Here is a 19,002-nt window from a genome sequence, read left to right on the forward strand (position 1 = left end):
CACCACCATCGGGCAACTGGCAGCAGCATTAAAATATGATATAATTATCATCAACAGCATCACCTGAATCATCATGTGTTCATCCATCCATCAGTCCAACATCATCCATTCATATATTGTCATCCATTTTATATATCATCCATTCATACGTCATCATCATCATCTGTCATCACCACCACCGGAAACTTGCAGCAGCAGTGTCAAAAGGTCCTTATCATCAGCAGCAGCATCTGAATCATCATCATGCATTCGTTCATCCATCCATCAGTCCAACATCATCCATTCAAACGTCATCATCATTTGTCATTACCACCGGCAACTTTCAGCAACATCAAAAATAATTATCAGCAGCACCTGGAACATCATTATGCATTCATCCATCCATCAGTCCAATATCATCCATTCATATACTATCATCCATTCAAACGTCATCATCACCATGGGCAACTTGTAGCAGCAGCATCAACATAATTATCAGCAGCACCTGAATCATCATCATGCATTCATCCATCCATCAGTCCAACATCCATTCATATACTATCATCCATTCAAACGTCATCATGACCTATCATCACCACCATGGGCAACTTGCAGCAGCAGCAGCATCAACATAATTATCAGCAGCACCTGAATCATCATCATCATGCATTCATCCATCCATCAGTCCAACATCCATTCATATACTATCATCCATTCAAACGTCATCATCACCTATCATCACCACCATAGGCAACTTGTAGCAGCAGCAGCATAAACATAATTATCATCAACAGCACCTGAATCATCATGCATTCATCCATCCATCAGTCCAACATCATCATCGTCATGTGATCATGAGCAGCAGCTGCATCAGAAGCATCAGCAGACGCCCAATAATCATCATCAGCAATAACAACATCTTACATCCTTTATGTTATTACAAGCAGACGAGAGCCCGTTGAGACTCTGGCCTTTTTACAATCAAGCTCAAAATGTATTATGCAATCTCTTTTACATACAGTATTTTGAACTGTGTATACCTTTAACGCTTTTGCGTATCTCAGATGTTATGAATGCAATGTTACGTGCACACGTGAAGCGCTCAGTAACGATTGTATTGTGAAGGGGCGCTGGTCGATTGATTCAAGTGCAAGGCTTAAACAGCAGTAACAAGATTAACCATCAAGGCTTCTGAACACGGCATGTTAGCAAATGGGGACTGAGCTACGGGCGATTGTGTGAAATGATCGATGTGGCAATCGATAATTGGTTAGGGCGGATTGTGCGACGTGCTTTAGTCAATACTTTACCGGATGAACGCCCCCCCCCCATCATATGGATAATGTGACCATACTTCACCACAGTAGACAGTCCGGGTCGTTAAAGAAGGAGGTCTGACGCATTGCAGGTGATTTTATGGTCATGGGCTGGAATTGGGTAAAGCTGCAGCCCTGCAATGTCTGGCTCAAGTCGCTGCTGGTGGAAGGGCCTCCCACTCAAGGGAGCTCTGCGGAGAGCCACTCTCGACTCGAGAGACGATATTGGCCTACTCTTCCACGCAGGCCAGACGTCTTGGGGGAGGGATCGAACCAAAAATGTTAAACAATTTAGTAGGATTTCGAATTTACTTGAATTATATTCTCGAAAAAAATTAATCCGATCGCGTGTTTAAACGGTTGTATCCGAGTGGTGTTTGTTCATGAGACTTGTGTTGCCCAACTAGTGGCCGATACATTCAGTATTACCGTGAAATAACAAGATAATTGAATATTGAGCCCCGATTCGCTGGAACTGCGTAGGTATGTATGGTGCCGTAGTGGTTTTTGCAATCATTTATTTATTGTTGCAGAACGAGAGCTGAATGTGTCGAGGAATTACCATACAAAACCCCCCGTAGTATATACTGTATATGGAGTGTTCTTGGCAACAACAAAGCTGATAGGCTGAAAGGACTATAAACCATGTTTATATTATAATGTGCAGAAATAGTGGATGTCTGCTTATACCGTGATGTTTGTCAGCTCCTTATCAGTACCTACCTTATCACAGACCAATTCAGACATTATTGGTCACCCCGTGCCCTTATAAATCTCAACATTTATCCTACAAATTCCCATCACGAGGAAGAAACACAAACAAATAGACAAACAAAAATGTTTGTGCCCGTATTGAAACGGCTGTACGTCGTATGGACCTGAAAACTCTATTTCCCTGTATAAGAGTACGGGATAAACATGATGGGTTGACAGGTATGTTTACTGTACCCGAGTAGTTTACGAATTAATTATATACAGTACTCTGTGTACAGCATGTGACCACGATGGATTTGTAGACGTGAGGGTGGATATGCGACCCTGTACCGTACATGTGCTTTATTTTAACCAAGAAGATTGGGGGAATGTGGGGGGAAACGCGTATCGTGCTGGGTCGCCATGAGTCTTTGATATCACGTATGATTAAATATTGTGTTTTTTTGTCTACTGTTGCTGGCTTGACCAACAACGATGTGGCCCCTTGTGGGGTTTAAACTATCTACAAGGAGCTGTATGGGGCTGAGCTCAGGAAACTATGTACCCGGAGTCCAGAGGGCTTCATATTGTGTGGGTTGGTGAGAAGGGTGACAGAAAATACTCCATGAGAAATGAATACCTTCTCTACCCCAATACAGTTCAGAGATGCGAAATTGCACGACAATAATGAGTTTATTGTCAACCCCTTATAAGTGCCCCTACCTTATTACAAACCAATTCAGACAGTATTGGTCACCCCGTGCCCATATAAATCTCCACGTGCATCCTACAAAGCCCCATCACAAGGGAGAAAATGTCCCCGTACAAGAATACGGGTAAATGGCAGAGGTGGGACAAAGTCATTGTTATGCAAGTCCAAGTCGAGTCGCAAGTCATCAAATTCATGACTCGAGTCTGACTCGAGTCCAAGTCACATGACTCGAGTCCACATCTCATAGGTGGGACAAAGTCATTGTTATGCAAGTCCAAGTCGAGTCGCAAGTCATCAAATTCATGACTCGAGTCTGACTCGAGTCCAAGTCACATGACTCGAGTCCACACCTCTGGTAAATGGTATAGTTTGACAGGGATGTTTTTTCCACTGCTGGGCACGTAGTCACTTAGGAACGCTTCGACAAAGTGTGACCCTTGTGTGCGTGATCACGACAGCGTGCCGATGATGATAATAAAGGCAGCAAATTGGTGTGTCGACTCAAAGGATAAACTATAATCATATTTCAAACATTTGAAGCACCTGCAATTGCAAAGGGCTCGCCAGCTATCGCTGTACACTAGTCTAGATTGCTCTTTGATGATTGAAAGTTGAAATGCAACTTAATTGCCCATGAGCCAAGGGGCGTTGAATCAGTATCACCGGTGGTAAAACACAGCTCAGCGTTCATACCATCTGTTTTATATACAGTGCTGTACCTGTACACACTTGCTATTACTTTTCATATTTCCAAGATGTTTCATATCACGTGATGGTATTTTTTATTGCGAAATATTCCCCATTAATTCGCCACTGAACCCTTCTGTAATGACATTTCCGCCCAATAAATAGCTACCAGAGTGACCATGCTTTTCATGGAAATTTGTGGCCCATAAAATAAAATGCCCTAATCTCCATGACTCCCATCCCTATGCAATTAGCACACAATCGTGTTGGGACACGTGTCGGGTATAGCCTCATAGGGGTTAAACGATTAATCTCACCCTTTTTCTTTGCCCCAAGCGAATCCGTGAGAGCAGATTCGAGCGAAGAATGTATAACTTTTAACGTTTTAACTCAACGACACTACCTTAAAAAAAGGAAAAATAGTATAATAGGCGACGGTTCTGATAATGGACCTTTTGCACGGTGTTATTGACGGATGTGGTGAGTTTGTTTGTTGGTTTGTTATTTGTGCTTGTGCACCAATGCCAACACGACATCACAATACGGTATATATATTTAAAAAAACACGTTTTATTTTAACATTGCGGTGAATGGTAGCGCCCCTAGTGGCTATCGGGGCAATGCGAATCGGGGATCGGTACGAATCCAGTCCTCTTCGGTTCTTTCGGTAAAGTCACGAAAGCTTCAAATCAAGACTAATCCAGTAATTAATGCGTCATCGTTTCTGGCAAACCTGTTCGGACACACCTGCAACACACGTGCACAACTACAGGTGCGTGTCTCAATAACGCAATTGTAACACATTCCTCCTGCGGAGGGAGCTGGTAGGAACGTTGGGTTGCTCGGTCAATGGCCAGGGTCAACGGCGGCGTGGTGTATTCCGCAAATATGCCCGACTGTGAGGGCGGGCACAAGCCGGCGTGAGTAGGTTAAACGTTGAGTTTTATAAGGGCACCACGGGGTGACCAGCCCCTCCCCACCCAGCCCCACCCCTCCCCACCCCTCCCCACCCAGCCCCTCCCCACCCAGTCTCACCCTCCCCAACCAGCCCCTCCCCACCCTCCCGTCCCCACCCAGCCCCACCCTCCCCACCCAATTAATTGTGGGAGGGGGGGGTTACAAGACATCTGGACCATCCTATAGCCTGCATTGGGGCAGCAGATTGCTGGCGTGTGGATGATGGTGGAGATGCAATGGGAGGAGGCGGGACGTACCATGTTATGCAACCCTCCCCCTCCACACACACGTCTCACCAATTGCATCCCCTCCGACTGTGATGCCGAGTGGTAGAGTCCTGCTGTTTATTTTTCACTTTGTTTACTGGCCGGGGAGAGGTGGGAGGGGCCTGGCTCTGCCACTCCAGTGGTAGTGGTGGTGTCTGCGTGTGAGGTCTCCCCTCCACGTGGTTACGCACTCTGCGTGGCTTTCTTCCTTTGCCAGTTCGACATAACCCGCAGCGAGTCCTTACCGCCATTGCAAGTCGTCCTTTTTTTTACCCACCCAGCTGCTATAGAAATGACAGGTTGAACGAGAAATGTCTCTCGGCTGTTGTAGTTTTATATAAAACATTTTTTTTTTACACAAACTCATTGCGCCACGTGTGTAGGGGAGTAGGATGAATAGGCAAAGGGGCGCACAGGGAATTGCATTATCGGGTTCGTAGCAGTTACGAGAACATCCAACGCTAAGTTCACTTTGGCTTCTAAGACCAGCCTACGCAGCAACAATCGATTAGCATTAATAATAAATATATTATTTTAAAGGGCGTCGCTACTCCGCCGTTGTCTCGTATCGTCGTACGCAGTCTCTGTGTGTGTGTGCCCTCCTTTGCTTTGCTGGGCCTTACGCATTTTTTTTATGCGCCGCGGATTCGCCCCGATGGTAATTCTCGCTGCACGAGACACCACGGCGGCGAGCTGGCTGGCGCCGTGGTGGTTTACCCCGTAAAGAAAGAAAGGGGCCTCTGGGTGCTGTCGTGGAGGTGAGTTAGTGAGTTGGTGAGCGGTGGTGGTGGTGGTGGCGAGCAAAGTTTGGTTGGCGGTGGTTGCGTGTTGGTGGTCGCGTTTTGGTGGTCGAGTGTCTGGGTGTTGTCGTAGAGGTTAGCGGTGGTCATGGTTAATTGTGGAGGTGAGTGGGATAGTTGAGCAGAGGTCTGCGGTGAGGTTTAGGTGCGGTGGTTGTGGTGGGTGGGTGGTGGGGGAGTTGGTGGATGCGGTTATGCGTTAGTTGTTGGTCGAAGGTTTAGAGAGCTGCGGTTGCGAACGCGAGTTTGGTTGTCGGTGCAATGTGTGATGTGTGGTTGTGTTGGCTAGAAAGTGGTCGGTGCAATGTGTGGTTGTGGTGTCTAGAAAGTGGTTGTCGGTGGTGTTGGTTAAAGGGTGGGTGGTGGTTGTGAATGCTAATTCGGTTTCAGTGTGTGTGTGAGCGACGTCGGTTGAAGGTTGAACGCTGATGAATGTAAGTTGATTCTTTGGCTTTTCAGTGCAACCCATGGTTGTGTTGGAAGTTGCAATGGGGTGGTGGTGGTGGTGTCCATTTGAGGTTGCACGCTCAGTGGTTATAATGCGGGAAGGTGTTTGTTGATTTTGTTGATGGTGGGTTTAGTTGTGTTGGGTTGAATGGTGGTTGTCACTGCGTATTTTGTCTCGTGTGTGTGTGCAATATTTGGTTGTGGGTGCAATTGGTGATGTGAGTTGTGGACTGGAATATGTTGTGAGGCCAAGTTACTGATTGTGGGTCCGGATGGTGGTGGTGAGGTGAAGCGAGACCCTTCGACACTTGACGTGGCCTCAAAGTGCACCTGGCCTGGCACAGGCGCCTTGGTGACGTCACCGTCACTAGTGGCGAATGGCACGAGTATTGGTGAGTGGAGGGTTAAGTGGTGGTTGCACTCTCTGTCGTGGGTTTTGAGCGTCAGTTGTTGTGCGTGTAAGAATCGAATCGTTCAGGAGTGGAAAGTGATCGTGAATGTGTAAGATGTGGGGTTGTGAGTCTTGGTTGTGGTTGGTGGTGCTAGTTGCAAGGCGACCGTGAATTCATGTTTGTGATTTTTTTTCTTAGAAGAGCAAGTTATGTTTGGGTTCAGGTGGTGGGGGGTGAAATGAAGATTTGCATGGTGGTTGTGAATACCTGCGCTGTAGTTGGTTGTGAGTGCAAGTTGCAGCTCGTGGGTTGTGGTTGCAGGGTGTGGATGGTGGTTGCGGGTGGAGGTGGTGGTGGTAGGAGGCGCGGTGTGGATCGATCTGGACATGCGACGGGAAGATATGGCCCATCTATACCGCGCACGGGGCCTCATGGCCGGCTTCTGCTGCTGTTGGGCCGGCGCATGTGTTCGCCGAGCTCGGCACCACCACCACAACAACCACCACCTCCACCAACAGCAGCAGCAGCACCACCAGCATCACCACCAGCAGCACCGGCAGCGTAGGACCTCCCCAACGTGCATGGCTTGCACGCCCAGAACTCTTTCCACAAACGTGCCACCAACACAGCAGCCTCCGTCGTCGTCGTCATCTTCATCTTCTTCAACATCGTCAGCCCTGGCTTCTGTGGCGGTGGTCGCGTTGTCTCCGCTGGCGATGTCGGTGATGGCGGATGGAGAGCTGGGATGCTACAGGCCCCAGGCAGGGCACAACGAGAACATCCAGGACTCTGGCCTGTCTAACGATGGCTTTCCGGTACGGGCCCCGTGGCGCTGAACTTGTGGCCGAGTTTGCTTTTTGTGGAGTAACCAAGAATTGTGTGGCATTGTTCACATGTTTCAACAACACCGTTGATGCCTACTGTGGAAGTGCCCTGAAAGCTTATGCCCGATCCCCTTTTGGTTTTGGAAGCTAGGCAGAGTTGAGTCTGGTTCCTAACTTGGGAGGCAGCTTTGGAATGGCAAGTGTGGGGCAGGGACGTGACCAGTATAGAACAGTACAGCAATGGACTGTTGCATCTGTACGTACGCAGAGCTTTTGGTGTGTTTCCTCCTATGCATGGGGGGGTTTTCGCAAGATGTTATTCCCTTCTACCTACGCATGAATGGGTGGGTTTTTAAAGGGATGTTATTCCCTCATAAGCATGGATGGGTTGGTTTTCGCTGGGTCTTATTCAATCATATGCGTGGGTGGGTTTTTACTAGGTGTTATTCCTGTCTACCTATGCATGGGTGGGTTTTCTCCAGTAACTCATGGTTTTCTTTCTACCTTGCATTAATTAAATTAGACCTCAATGAAAAACCTTTCTGAAAAACTCTTCATGTTAGATTTTTTTTCAAAATGGGTACAATACTGTTTAACGGCTGTTATCATTCCATGTTAAACAAACTTTATTGAGCCATTTGTTTTGCAACAGTTTTACATCATTGCACCATTAAAACTAATATTGGCCTGTGTCAAATATATGACTGTTGATCCTCGGACTCACTCAATCTAAACAGAGGCCTTCTTTGAAACAGACTTATTCCAAGTCGGTTTTCCCTTCTCATAAATGCCATGTATCTGCTTAAAATTAGGTTCCGTGTTTTAGATGTATGAACACAGTACAGCAATTCTAGTACTGGAATCTCCAAAACCTTGAGGCCTAATACTATGTCAGACCTATCATTCTGAATGCAGATAATCATTAACTTTAAAAGTTTGATAACTTCGTTTTCGTAGGCTCCCAACTTTTTTGTCGACCTTAATTGCTGATGGAATTGTTCATCCTTTCCCACAGTTGCCTGCTGGAATTGGAACGGCCCTGCCTAGATTATAAAAGTCTGTGACCCCCGAGGACCCGGGCGATGGGGCAAACCGAGCGACAAATCATAATTGGACACCCATGCCAGTTGTTAATGGCATTTTGATTGGTGGGTGAGGGTGAGCGGGAGAGCGAGAGAGAGAGATATGGTAGCTGGTTTAGGGGATAGGGTTGCGATCTATCCAGTTTTAGAAAAAAGGATTCTGCGTTTAGGACCAGCTGTACGTTCAAAATTTGCAATGCTCGTCTGCTACTGGATAGCGATATGACTCGGCATGTTTATCATAAAATCATCATCATTGGTAGAATGTCATGAATTTGTTGTCAGCTTTTGGAATATCTGCGGGGTGTGTGTGTGGTGTACTGTGTGGGGAGCGGTGGTGTCGCGGTTAGCGCGCTGTGCTTACGAAACTGGCGACCCCGGGTTCAATTCCTGCTCACGGCAAACACCAGTGACAATTATGTGAGCTGGTCCTGGGTATCCCCTAGGTCGACTCGGCCTCAAATGAGTACCTGGTGCGATGTGTAAATATCGCCACTGGGGAGACAAAGGTGGCCGGGCGTGGTGCTGGCTTCCCACGCCATCGTGTGCTGTTACGGCCTTCATAGGTGCTTGCTAACAGCACTTGCCCCAACAGGATCTTTGTCTTGTTTTGTTTGGGCTGTGTGCAGGCCTGCCTTGCACAGAGTGGTTCAGATCGGCATTGCAGTCGTGGTAGAGGGAGTGTGGTTGTTGTGTTCTGGAGAGAGCTGCCATGAACTTGACCTATATTCCCTTATGCTGGTGACTGCACAGTGCACAGCCGCACCAATATTGGGAAGCTTGGTTTATGTTTCCATTGGCCGAAGTGAACATTTACACACAATGTATAGACACTCCGTTACTTGAAAACATCTTAATATGTAAGGGAATGGTTCCGTATACTAGGAAGCATTATTCATCATCAGCCTTGACGTGCTGGCCACAAACAAGCCCTCGTGCGCTCTCCGGCCACAAGAGGTGCTCGCCAATCAGCAACTTTCCCACCGGACAGTCTGTGTACCGGGGAATCCTTGCGTACAGAAACCACTTTTTGACTTGCAAGAAATTACTTTGAAATACAATCTCATCGCTCTCTGGTGCTGTAGAATAGTAAAAGGGATGTGACATTGATGGGAAGGGAGGATGTACAGTATAACAATGGAGAGTACACGTTACATTAGTTCTAACTCGCCGCTGCATATTGCAAGAGCGTTGGTGCGCGCCAGAATTATTCTTGGCTTGTGACCAGATCACCTTGAATGCACCAAGAGCTTGTCGGACTGCAGAATGTCAGCAGGCTGGAGCCTGGAATGGGTCTTGGATGGGAGAGGCTGCCTGGGAATACTCCGATGTTGTCGACTTGTGTTGCAAGGTGGCCAGCAGACGACTATACAGTAATGGGTTTCCTGAATCAATCTGCATGTCTTTTTTTTTTAAATAGTCTTTAAGACGTGGATGCGGAGATGGAGCTGCCCTTGACAATTTCAAACACTGGAAGTAACCTCGGGACTGTTGAGATGCCGTTTGCACGTCAACATAACCGAAGAGAGCTCAAAGCTATTGGCAGGAAAAAACAAACCAAGTTAACATAAAAATATCGATCAGGTAGCGGAGCAGGTGCTATAGTTGTATTACATCGCAGGATCGCAATAGAGGGTGGCAGCTTGGGGGTGGGAGGTGGTGGCCTTCATCCAGCAGTGGATTAACCATGACTGATGATTTGAACGTACCTTTTTTTAAATGTTATTTACTGCCTTTTAGGTACGTAATGTGGGTTTTCTCAACTGATGTGGTGTGCTCCCACATACCAAACAACTCGTGAATGGTATTTGCTCAGCATTCCAATGCAGCACCATCATGGGAAAATAAAGTCTTTGGACTCTGGTGCAGATTTCATTGGCAAGTAAGTAAAGAGGGCTTTTTGTAATTATTATAAAAAAGGACAGAGGCAGAAACCAAAATGCAATGACAATAGCGGTGCGTACCTGCTGAATTCAGCGCTTTGGAGGCCAAGGGTTGGCGGAACACGCAGTCAATTCGTGAAGCTTGCCAACTAACACAGTGACAAGTTCAGAAAGTAGGTGAGTTAATCTGTGTGTGCAGATCTGTTGAGTGTTCTCCCCTCGTAACGCTGGCTCATGGCCTTGGTACTAAGGGTTTTATTTGTTTGTTCGCATAATCAGAAACACGTATTACAAAGTAATTGGCCAAACATTCCAATGCAGGATTAAGTTGAAAAGTTTTGGCTCGGTGAGGCTTTGTGAAGCTTTCTTGGATGGATTAATACCGTGATAGTTTCTGATTAGAGGCAGTTAGAAACGTGAATCCTCCGTGGTAAAAGCCTGAATTTGTTTTGCACAATTCAACCCTTCATGTATTATAAACACATGTTTCGGTGGAGTGCTCAGTCCCAATAACAACATTGGCAGCATTTTGTACGGCAAGTCTGCTTGTGTTGGACACCCATGTGTTACCTGCTCAAACACATCCTGCTGCTTAACACGGGTCTGCAAGGACCAAGCTGGTGGGCTAAACTATTATGTGAAGCTAAAGTTCAAGAGATTTTGTACGCAGCGTTTTTGTGGTAGTGTCTGTATGCAATGATCGTTTGTGGTAATCTGTTTAATTTTTCCATATGTTGTATGTATTGGGTTCACGATTTTTCTCACCGCCACCCTCCGATAGCCACTGAAAAGGCACCGTGATACAAAAATGTTATCCTGACCCTGAATCGGGTGGATTTTTATTTAATCGTGATGGGTAGTGACTTGTTCCAAGCCGAGTAATCAGTCAGCTGAGTTTGATCCCATCCCATGAACATTATTGGCATATTCGTATCGTAGCCTGCCAAGAGCGTGACTTCTAGGTCCGCTTGGTCCGACATGAATACCTGGTTTGTGAGCGTGTTAAGAGCCATACTTGGGAGCGGGACAGCAGGATGTGGTGCTCGCACACGTCACTCCTTGGTTCTTGTGCCGGCCTTAATAGGTCCTGACTAATTGGACCTGCTCTATCACCGTTTAAGACCATATCGGGACAGAAAGGCCCTTTGTGCTTTTTATTATTAACATACATGCATATATTCATAATAGAGTTTTTTTGGGGTTTGATCGCGTAAATATATAAATGTGTCGTGAAAACCCGCCACCACCCAACACAGCCAGCTAGTAAGGGTTGTCATGTGTTGGGTGGTGGCGGGTTTTAACGATACATTTATATATTTACGTGCTCCAACCCAAAAAAAAACTCTATACATGCAAAAAATTCCACAGTGGAGGTAATCGGGATGGCTCTGGCTTCAGAGCTGATGAGCCAGCACCGATGAGTACCTGGGTTCGAATCCAGCGTCGAGCCACCCGAGATTGTGAACCAGTTTCTCGAATGTAGTGCCGTCGACCATATCGACTCTGTCTACAAAATGACGACAAAAACTAAAACGTCGTTTCTCGCCTTTGTTTAACCTTTCCAAATTCCAGGATAACAAAAATACTTTGAAAGGTGTGGCGAACATTTCTTTGTCGCAGGGCCTGGGGGAAAATTGAATGTCTGTAGTACGTACTAAAGGATCCACAAAGGGATGTCAGAAGTGTACGTCTATGATACCTCAAGCGTAGCAAGTGGATGGTCCCAACTTGGCCACCCAATGACCGCCCGAAAGAAACTACCTTGAGAATGAAAATATATCCGTTTTGACTGTCATGCGGTGAGAATTTCTCTGTAGCAAGGTGTGGGGGTTATTTGCGTATACATTTGTCGTGTGAGAACGTATAATAAATCGTTTTGGGATATCCCCTCCCGCACGACTTGCTCTGCGTTCCGAATGGGTGTTTCGTCTCGGGACAAGACAGCGATAGTACGCTTAGGTTAAATATTTGAAAAACAAGCCCAAAATGTATTCTATCCATATAGTGTAAACCTATGACCAAATCGCCTTTGAAGGTGCCTGATCTTGGAAGCTAAGCAGGTTTTGAGCTTGGATGGGTGATTGCCATGCATAGCAGGTGTTACAGGGTTGTGCGCATGTGGGCAGCGGATGGCAGTGCATTATTTGTACTTGGCTTATTTGCTCCCTGCTTTCCCTAACCCACGTGGACCAAGGTGCTGAAGTATGGTCAATTAACCCTAAAAATCTACATGGTAAGTGGAGGCCTTAATCCAGCAGTGCATTGACAAAGGGCCGTTGGTTTTACAGTGTAAACGGTGGCTCCTGATAGGGTGATAGATAGGCAGCGAGTGGTAGTGCCGCACTTTTAACCAGGGGTGACCCTCGTTCGAATCCCGCACACGGCTAACATCGGTGGTCGAGTGATCTCTGAATCTTTTCTCAGGACGCCCCCCCCCCCCCTTTACCAACCCGCGCTGACTAGCACGGTGAAGAATGGTCAGACAACCCATACTTGATTGACCAATGGATGGCTTTCAACCATGCCAGGGGGTGGGGGGGGGGCTCTCAAGCGCTTCCTCTATTGAAGGCCCTTCCACCAGGAGTGGCGTGGCCAAAACTAATTTCAGGGCTGCGCATTTTTACCTTCATAGCAGTGGAGGTACAACCCCAGATGGAACCCATCCATATTATGGTCCAACTGGCTTCATAACTTTTTGACCATGCTCTCCTTCCCGTGAAGGTTCTCCTAAATCCGGCAAAATGTTGGGTTTTGTGGCCTGTTGTTCGGAGACCGAACGGATTCATTAATTTAAATGTATTTTCTCTGTGATGATCATTTTCTTGTTATGTGCATTTTTTCTTGTTTTTTATATATATACATCTTCTTGATGTGCCAAGTAGTGCGTTTTGTTTTTGCATCATCTGTGTCAGAGACTGGCTAATAGATGTTGCAGCTTTGTGGGATGCAAATGCACAAATGACGCGATTTTTATAAAAATGAAATTATTATTAAAACGAATCCGCTGTGCTCTCCTGCCGCCGTGGCCGTTGGTGGGTCAATTGTAATTCTGCAACGGCGTTCACCGTGGCGCTTGCCAGGTTTTGTTCTGCATCCGTCCATGAGTGTCTATTTGTGGAAACAACCTTGGCTGTCGGGTCATTTGTGCTGAGCGCTGAGAAGCGGGCAAGCGGCGTCCAGGCCTCGACTGCCGCTGCTGCTACCGGACGTGCGCTGTCCTTAATCCGAGGTCTGCACCTGATTCGAGCAGTTGGGCAACTCTGGTTGGGTGCAACTTAAATCGCTTTCAGTGGACGTCTCTGCGATCATTTGCGCAACTTGGTTGTGTGCAGCTAATTCGCTTTTATGTAGTTGTGTCTCTGCAAGCACAGCCTCTCAGAAGCATTGATCTGTTTGGATATTTGTAGGGATGTTTATTTTTCGATTTAAAGCTTTCGTGACTGCAGGGATTCATCTTCTTGGTTATTTCGGTAAAGTGACTTTACCGAAAGAACCAAGAAGGGGGGATCTTTATTATCACGTGACACACATAACAAAATATGATTGGTTGTTACAATTCTGAACGTGCCGTTTATTTTACCTCTTTACACAACTACTCGCTCAGCACGTGGACAAAGCAACTGTAGGTGATTTTTTTTAAGTTGCGAGAGCGAATTGCTTGCGCAACAGTTCCATTGGGCGTTGAGGCGACGTTTGCGTTTGGACGCCGCTCTGAGTGGAATGGTTCAAATGTCTGTCCACCCCCCCCCCTCAAATATATGTTCTAGAAGAATGGGTTGACTGTCTAGCAATGTGAAGACCTTGAGCCAGATGGGAGTGGTGACACTGTAAGGCTGTAAGCCATACGGAGGGATTCTGTAAGAGCAGACTTTGAAGGTCAGATGTCATTTTTGCAACAGCTGCAGGATCCTATAGGGGGTGATGAGGTCTGTGGTGAGGTGTAGTTGCATCACCCCCTTTGGCCCTGATGACCCCCTGACCTTGAAATAGCCTTAAGACTAAATTTTGATAAATAAATGAAACTCCACTTTTTTCAAATTTTCTTGCTGTGGATTTCACACCTGATGATGATTGCTTGTGTTGCAGTCGAAACGTCGTGAGAATTTGTATTGTTTTATATATATATAATTGTATTATTTCCCTTCTACGTGACTTTACCAAAAGAACCAAGAATATGAAGCCTTAAGACTGTTGAGGCAAGTGCCGTTGGTGAGCGCCTAATGGAGGCCTACACGGTATACGAGGGGGTGGGTGGCCAGCACCACGCCCTGCCACCTTTGGCTCCCGAGTAATGATACGTACACATTTCAGGCCGACGTCGACCCAGGACTGGTTCCGATTAATTGCACTGGCGTTGGCTGTGAGCGGGAATCGAACTGTGGTCTCTGGGTTTGTAGCTCCACGTGCTTGCAATGCAGAGGTCGCCGGTTCCATTCAGTCGCCGGTCACGGCAGTTGAAATAATGGTGCAAGGTCGTCAAGTCCCCACCCCTCCACTTTCTGTCCACTCGGCAGTATACATGAGTGTGTGCACCTCTTTCAACACATCCTGCCAGTGTGGAAGAGTAGACCAACATTTCCTTGACGGAGCTCTATAGAGCTGCCTCGAGTGGAGGCTCTTCTGGCAGACGTGGCTTGAAAGCAATTGCAGGGCTGCACCTTTACCTGTTGTCATGAGTGTGATGATCAACGTGTGTGTGTTACACACCTGGAAAATTAGTCAAATCGAGTTATTCTCGTGGACGTGTCTCCTCCCAAGTCTTGTCAAGGTTAGAAATGTGTGTGTGTGTGCGCTGTTTGATGTTGTTAGTGAAGTGGAGCGTGTGATGGGTGCAGGAACGTGTTGAGGAGACGGCCAGGTCCCCCTCCCCTCCCGTGTATTGGTTCAACCCAGGTAACTGGAGGTGTGTCCCCTTTTAAAAACAACTCAAAACAAGCTCGCGCAACCCCCTACCCCACCACCCTGTTTATCCGCATCCTCTACACTCCAACAGTTGAGTGTCGTTGCTGTTTTAACTTAATTATCGTTATCATCAACCATCGTCAATCCACTGCTGGACGGTGGCTCCCTATGCCGCCACCGCCCAAATCTTGGAAGGAAGAAATCCCACCAAGCACCCACCGCACGCGCCGATTCCATCGCTCCATCTCCTCGGTGGCCGATCCGGCTACGATCCTGGTGATGCAAGTTTGGTACCAGGCTGTGCACATCGCCAGGTGGGAGGTTCAAAAGTGAACCTGGTGCAGACTTCCCCAGTGTCAACTCTGCTTGAGACGAGTTCTCTGTGGCGGTTAATACCAGCCGGGCATGGTGCTAACCGTCGCCACCACCGCCGCGTGTTCCTTGCCGGCCCTGATAGGCACTCTCTAATGGAACGTGACAGCCGCTGGTCCGTGAATCTAAACGATGGATCTTTTATCTTCGTTTTTTAAAGTCTACGTGCGGGCAGGTTTGCGATGCCTCTGCACGTTGGTGTTGCAGGAAGAGGATTGGGGGGGGGGGCAGTGCGAGTGCACGGGGAAGGGGGTTACGTGATGATGGTCTTCGTCTCTTCGTCTTGTCGTATGGCTGATTGTAGATGCAGAGCAACAACTGCAATTTAACATTCAGGTGGTCAAGCCAGATAACCGCGTCGGGAGTAGCGTACGGCCGTGATGTCTCCTTCGTGTTTGTGGATCGGGCATTGCGTCGTTATATGTTGAACGGTCTGTCCTGGACGACCAGTCGCACACTGGAGAATTTGTAATTTTCCATTTGTCCATCAGGTATCCGTCTTCTATTCTGTTTCAGATTTCTATAGCGCCCTTTCATGGATTGTATAAATGCGGTTTGGGGTGTGGACCCCAGGGATCTTCTGCATTGGGTCTTTCACAACACAAAGTGTTTTGAGGTCTTCTTGAACTTCATTCAGCTGTCCGAGCTTCAGCGGGGTTGAACTCGCATGGTGGAGGCGGTGGAACTTTTATAGAGTCGCTGCCTGTCGCACTCGCCAAGCGTGCCATGCTTCGGATCCAACCTCGCTTATCCCCCCCCCTCTAACTCGTGCACTGACCTCCAGTGGTAATTGAAATTATCATTGCATATCTAGTTGCAGCCGGTTTACTCGACGACAAGTTGGAATTTTGAAGCTTTCGTGACTGCAGGGATCCATACTCTTTGGTTCTTTTGGTAAAGTCACGTAGGCATAAAATAAAATAAATCACGACGTTTCGGGCGCAACACAAGCGTCCGTCATCAGGTGGAATTTTGAGGTCAAGTCTTGCTCTGTCGTGGATTTCATTTGATTGTTCACTTGGTATCGTCGATTTAAAGCAACCTGGTCCATTGCATTCTCTCTTGGTCCATGTTATGGAATTGTATTCTCATCCACATGGTAAGAATTCACTAACTCAAACGGTAACCCGAAGTCATTTTATACTATTCACCGTCTTGGTGGGTTATGGCTCATAAAGTAGTAAATTAAAAAGACGAGGGGTTTTTTCCCGTTTATAAAATAATATTTAGTCGGTAAACTTCAGGACATTTGGACAAACCAGTGTTCCGTTTCTGATAGCCCAATGAAGTGGTTTATACAGGTAGGAACAACAGTTCCACACTGCCCACCCAAACATGTACGCTCCCGGATTGGTTGAAGTGTGTCACGTGACCGCGAGCTTTCTGTCGTGCACGAATGCGCTGTCTGTCCAACCAAGTTCCTACCTGCCCACTCCGAAGGAACGTGTTCGTGTGGAAATGTACAGCAGACAATTACTCAACGTGTGTTTCTAAATGTGGAGGGGAAATACCGGAGGACCTGGAGAAAAATCTACGTGACCAGGGGTTGAACATGCAAACTCCAAATATACAGCAGGTGTCAGAGTTGGGATGTAACCCACGACCTCCTGCATACCAGGCGAGGTAGTTAACATCTCGCCACTGTTGGTTGTTAAAAGATGGCTTTGATGTGCGTAACTTCCGTGCTTAACGTACGCAGCGGGGTCTCGCACATGATGTCGTGCGTGTTATTGTAAGAAGATTGTCTTACTGCATTATATCATTTTGCATCAAACCAGGACTCATCGTAAAGAGAGGGTCGATGTCTGTAAAATTGGCAGTTCACCTTCATGGATTCAAGCAAGCTTGACTGCTCACGAGATACTGTCATGTTGAAATAAATCCAGTGTTTTCTTGTATTGGATCAATGCTGCTGATATGTAATCCAAGAAGGCCTTGCGGCTGATGGATTGTGTACGAAAATGCTTTTCATGTGACGAGGCAGAAATATGAAGGGGCAATTGTTTATTTATTTTGCCATCCTCTTTAAAGAGTCTTCATCTGAACTAATGGATCGTTCCTTGCCTCGTAACCATTCATTTAGAATCCATCCTATCCCGCCATTTACGTCCATCAAATTGTGACAGGGGTGGGGGGGGGAGGAATCCACTCTGATCTTGCTACTTATATAAATTATACCGAGGGCACAATCTATACGGGAGGGAAACAAAAGAAATCTGAACCTTCGAGAGACCCGACACAAATTAGTCGGCAGAAGCGACCTTCGGCAAAAATTAACTCCCAAACAAATCCTGACCCCCCTCCGGCAAAGAATAATCATGGCAATTTCGTTGAATCGCACTGGTGGCGAACCGCCACACGCCAGGTGAACGGGTTGCTCGCAGACGGCGACGCTGACGGGTTGATGGTTGCCACCACGTGGTTTTTGCGTGTGCCCGGGCTGCAGGACTCGATGGCGCCTTCCCTGCGCACGTGCTACCGCTATCTCAACCAGACGAGCCGCTCCTTCGCCGCCGTCATTCAAGCGCTGGACGGGGAGCTCAGGTGATCCGCCGTGGTTTTTGTGGGCCAGAGCCGCGGGTGGCAAACGCCGGAGTCCGTTTCATCGTTTGTTCGTTCATTCGCGCTCTCGTTCATTCGCGTGCGGCTTGGTTTTTAAAAAGAGCTAACGGAGAACGGAAACAACTATCCTCCGTATAGCCTTGACAGACTGTTGGGGCAAGTGCTGTTAGCGAGCACCTAATGAAGTCTTGCACGGCACAAGAGTGGGTGGGTGGCCAGCATCATGCCCGGCCGCCTTTGTCTCCCTCGTGGGGTCAACATGGACATGTTGCACCAGGTATTCATTTGAGCCCGAATCGACCGCACAGGATGAGGAAGGTACAACGCCACCCGCAACGTCTGCCAACGAGTCTGCGGCTCGAGGATTGGACTCCTTGAGATCCTGGGTTTGAATCCAGGTTGAAGCCTCGCAAGGGTTGCATAGAAGTTTTATAAACACGGCTAATAAACAACTATCAAGAAGATAATTGTTTTTTTACCCTTCTATCTGGCAACAAAACTGACACCTTTTTTACAAGGAGTCATGTTTACATAGACCACAATACCTGCATTATGACTGCAGGTATTGTGGTAAACATGACTCCTTGTAAAAAAGGTGTCAGTTTTGTTGCCAGATAGAAGGGTAAAAAAACAATTATCATATTTGTACTGGCAAATGAGGTTCCAATGGTGTAAAAAACTATCAAGAAGGTTGCTATGTTCTTTTGGGTTTTTAGGCACCCCCACTTCTCCCCTTCGCCACCCCTCCCCCCCGAGGGTTATTCCATTCCCTCGAGAGTTATCGGAGTTACGGAAGACGACACCAGGGATGCAGAGTTTATTTAAACGCGCTGCATAGGCTGGTTCAAAATATAAAACGCAGAGTGATTAATCGTTGTAATTCCAATTGCGTCTATACTGCTGTCAATTGCCATACATCATGCCCCCTCTGTGCACCCGATTCGTTTGTTCAAGAAAATACTTCTGGGGAATAAAAAGGCTCTACGTAACTAATGAAACGGGAGGAACTTTCTTGACAATTCTGGTTAGTCGGCTGATGAGGCTGGTTTGTAATCGCCAGCAAAACGTCGTACTCCGTGTTAAATGTTGTGGGTTTACTCTCCCAACACAAACCGGTGGTGCTGAAGC

At 47.1% G+C, this 19,002-nt stretch overlaps 1 protein-coding gene across 4 annotated transcripts in view; it reads left to right on the forward strand.

Annotated features, from left to right (window-relative positions):
• Positions 1–19,002, forward strand: part of FDFT1 (farnesyl-diphosphate farnesyltransferase 1) — a 28,421-nt gene that overhangs the window by 452 nt on the left and 8,967 nt on the right. The window contains exons 1-3 of one of the 4 annotated variants that reach the window (XM_078604370.1): positions 4,700–5,368; positions 6,571–7,064; positions 17,759–17,856. In XM_078604370.1, coding sequence (XP_078460496.1) covers positions 6,636–7,064; positions 17,759–17,856 — 527 coding nt within the window. In that variant the 5' untranslated portion in view covers positions 4,700–5,368; positions 6,571–6,635. Of the gene's footprint in view, positions 1–4,699; positions 5,369–6,570; positions 7,065–17,758; positions 17,857–19,002 lie in introns of those variants that run through there. The other 3 variants (XM_078604368.1, XM_078604372.1, XM_078604371.1) reach the window with 3 other exon arrangements.

This window comes from Lampetra planeri, chromosome 22 (genome assembly GCF_965212315.1).
Source record: "Lampetra planeri chromosome 22, kcLamPlan1.2.h2, whole genome shotgun sequence".
Lineage (NCBI taxonomy): Eukaryota > Metazoa > Chordata > Hyperoartia > Petromyzontiformes > Petromyzontidae > Lampetra > Lampetra planeri.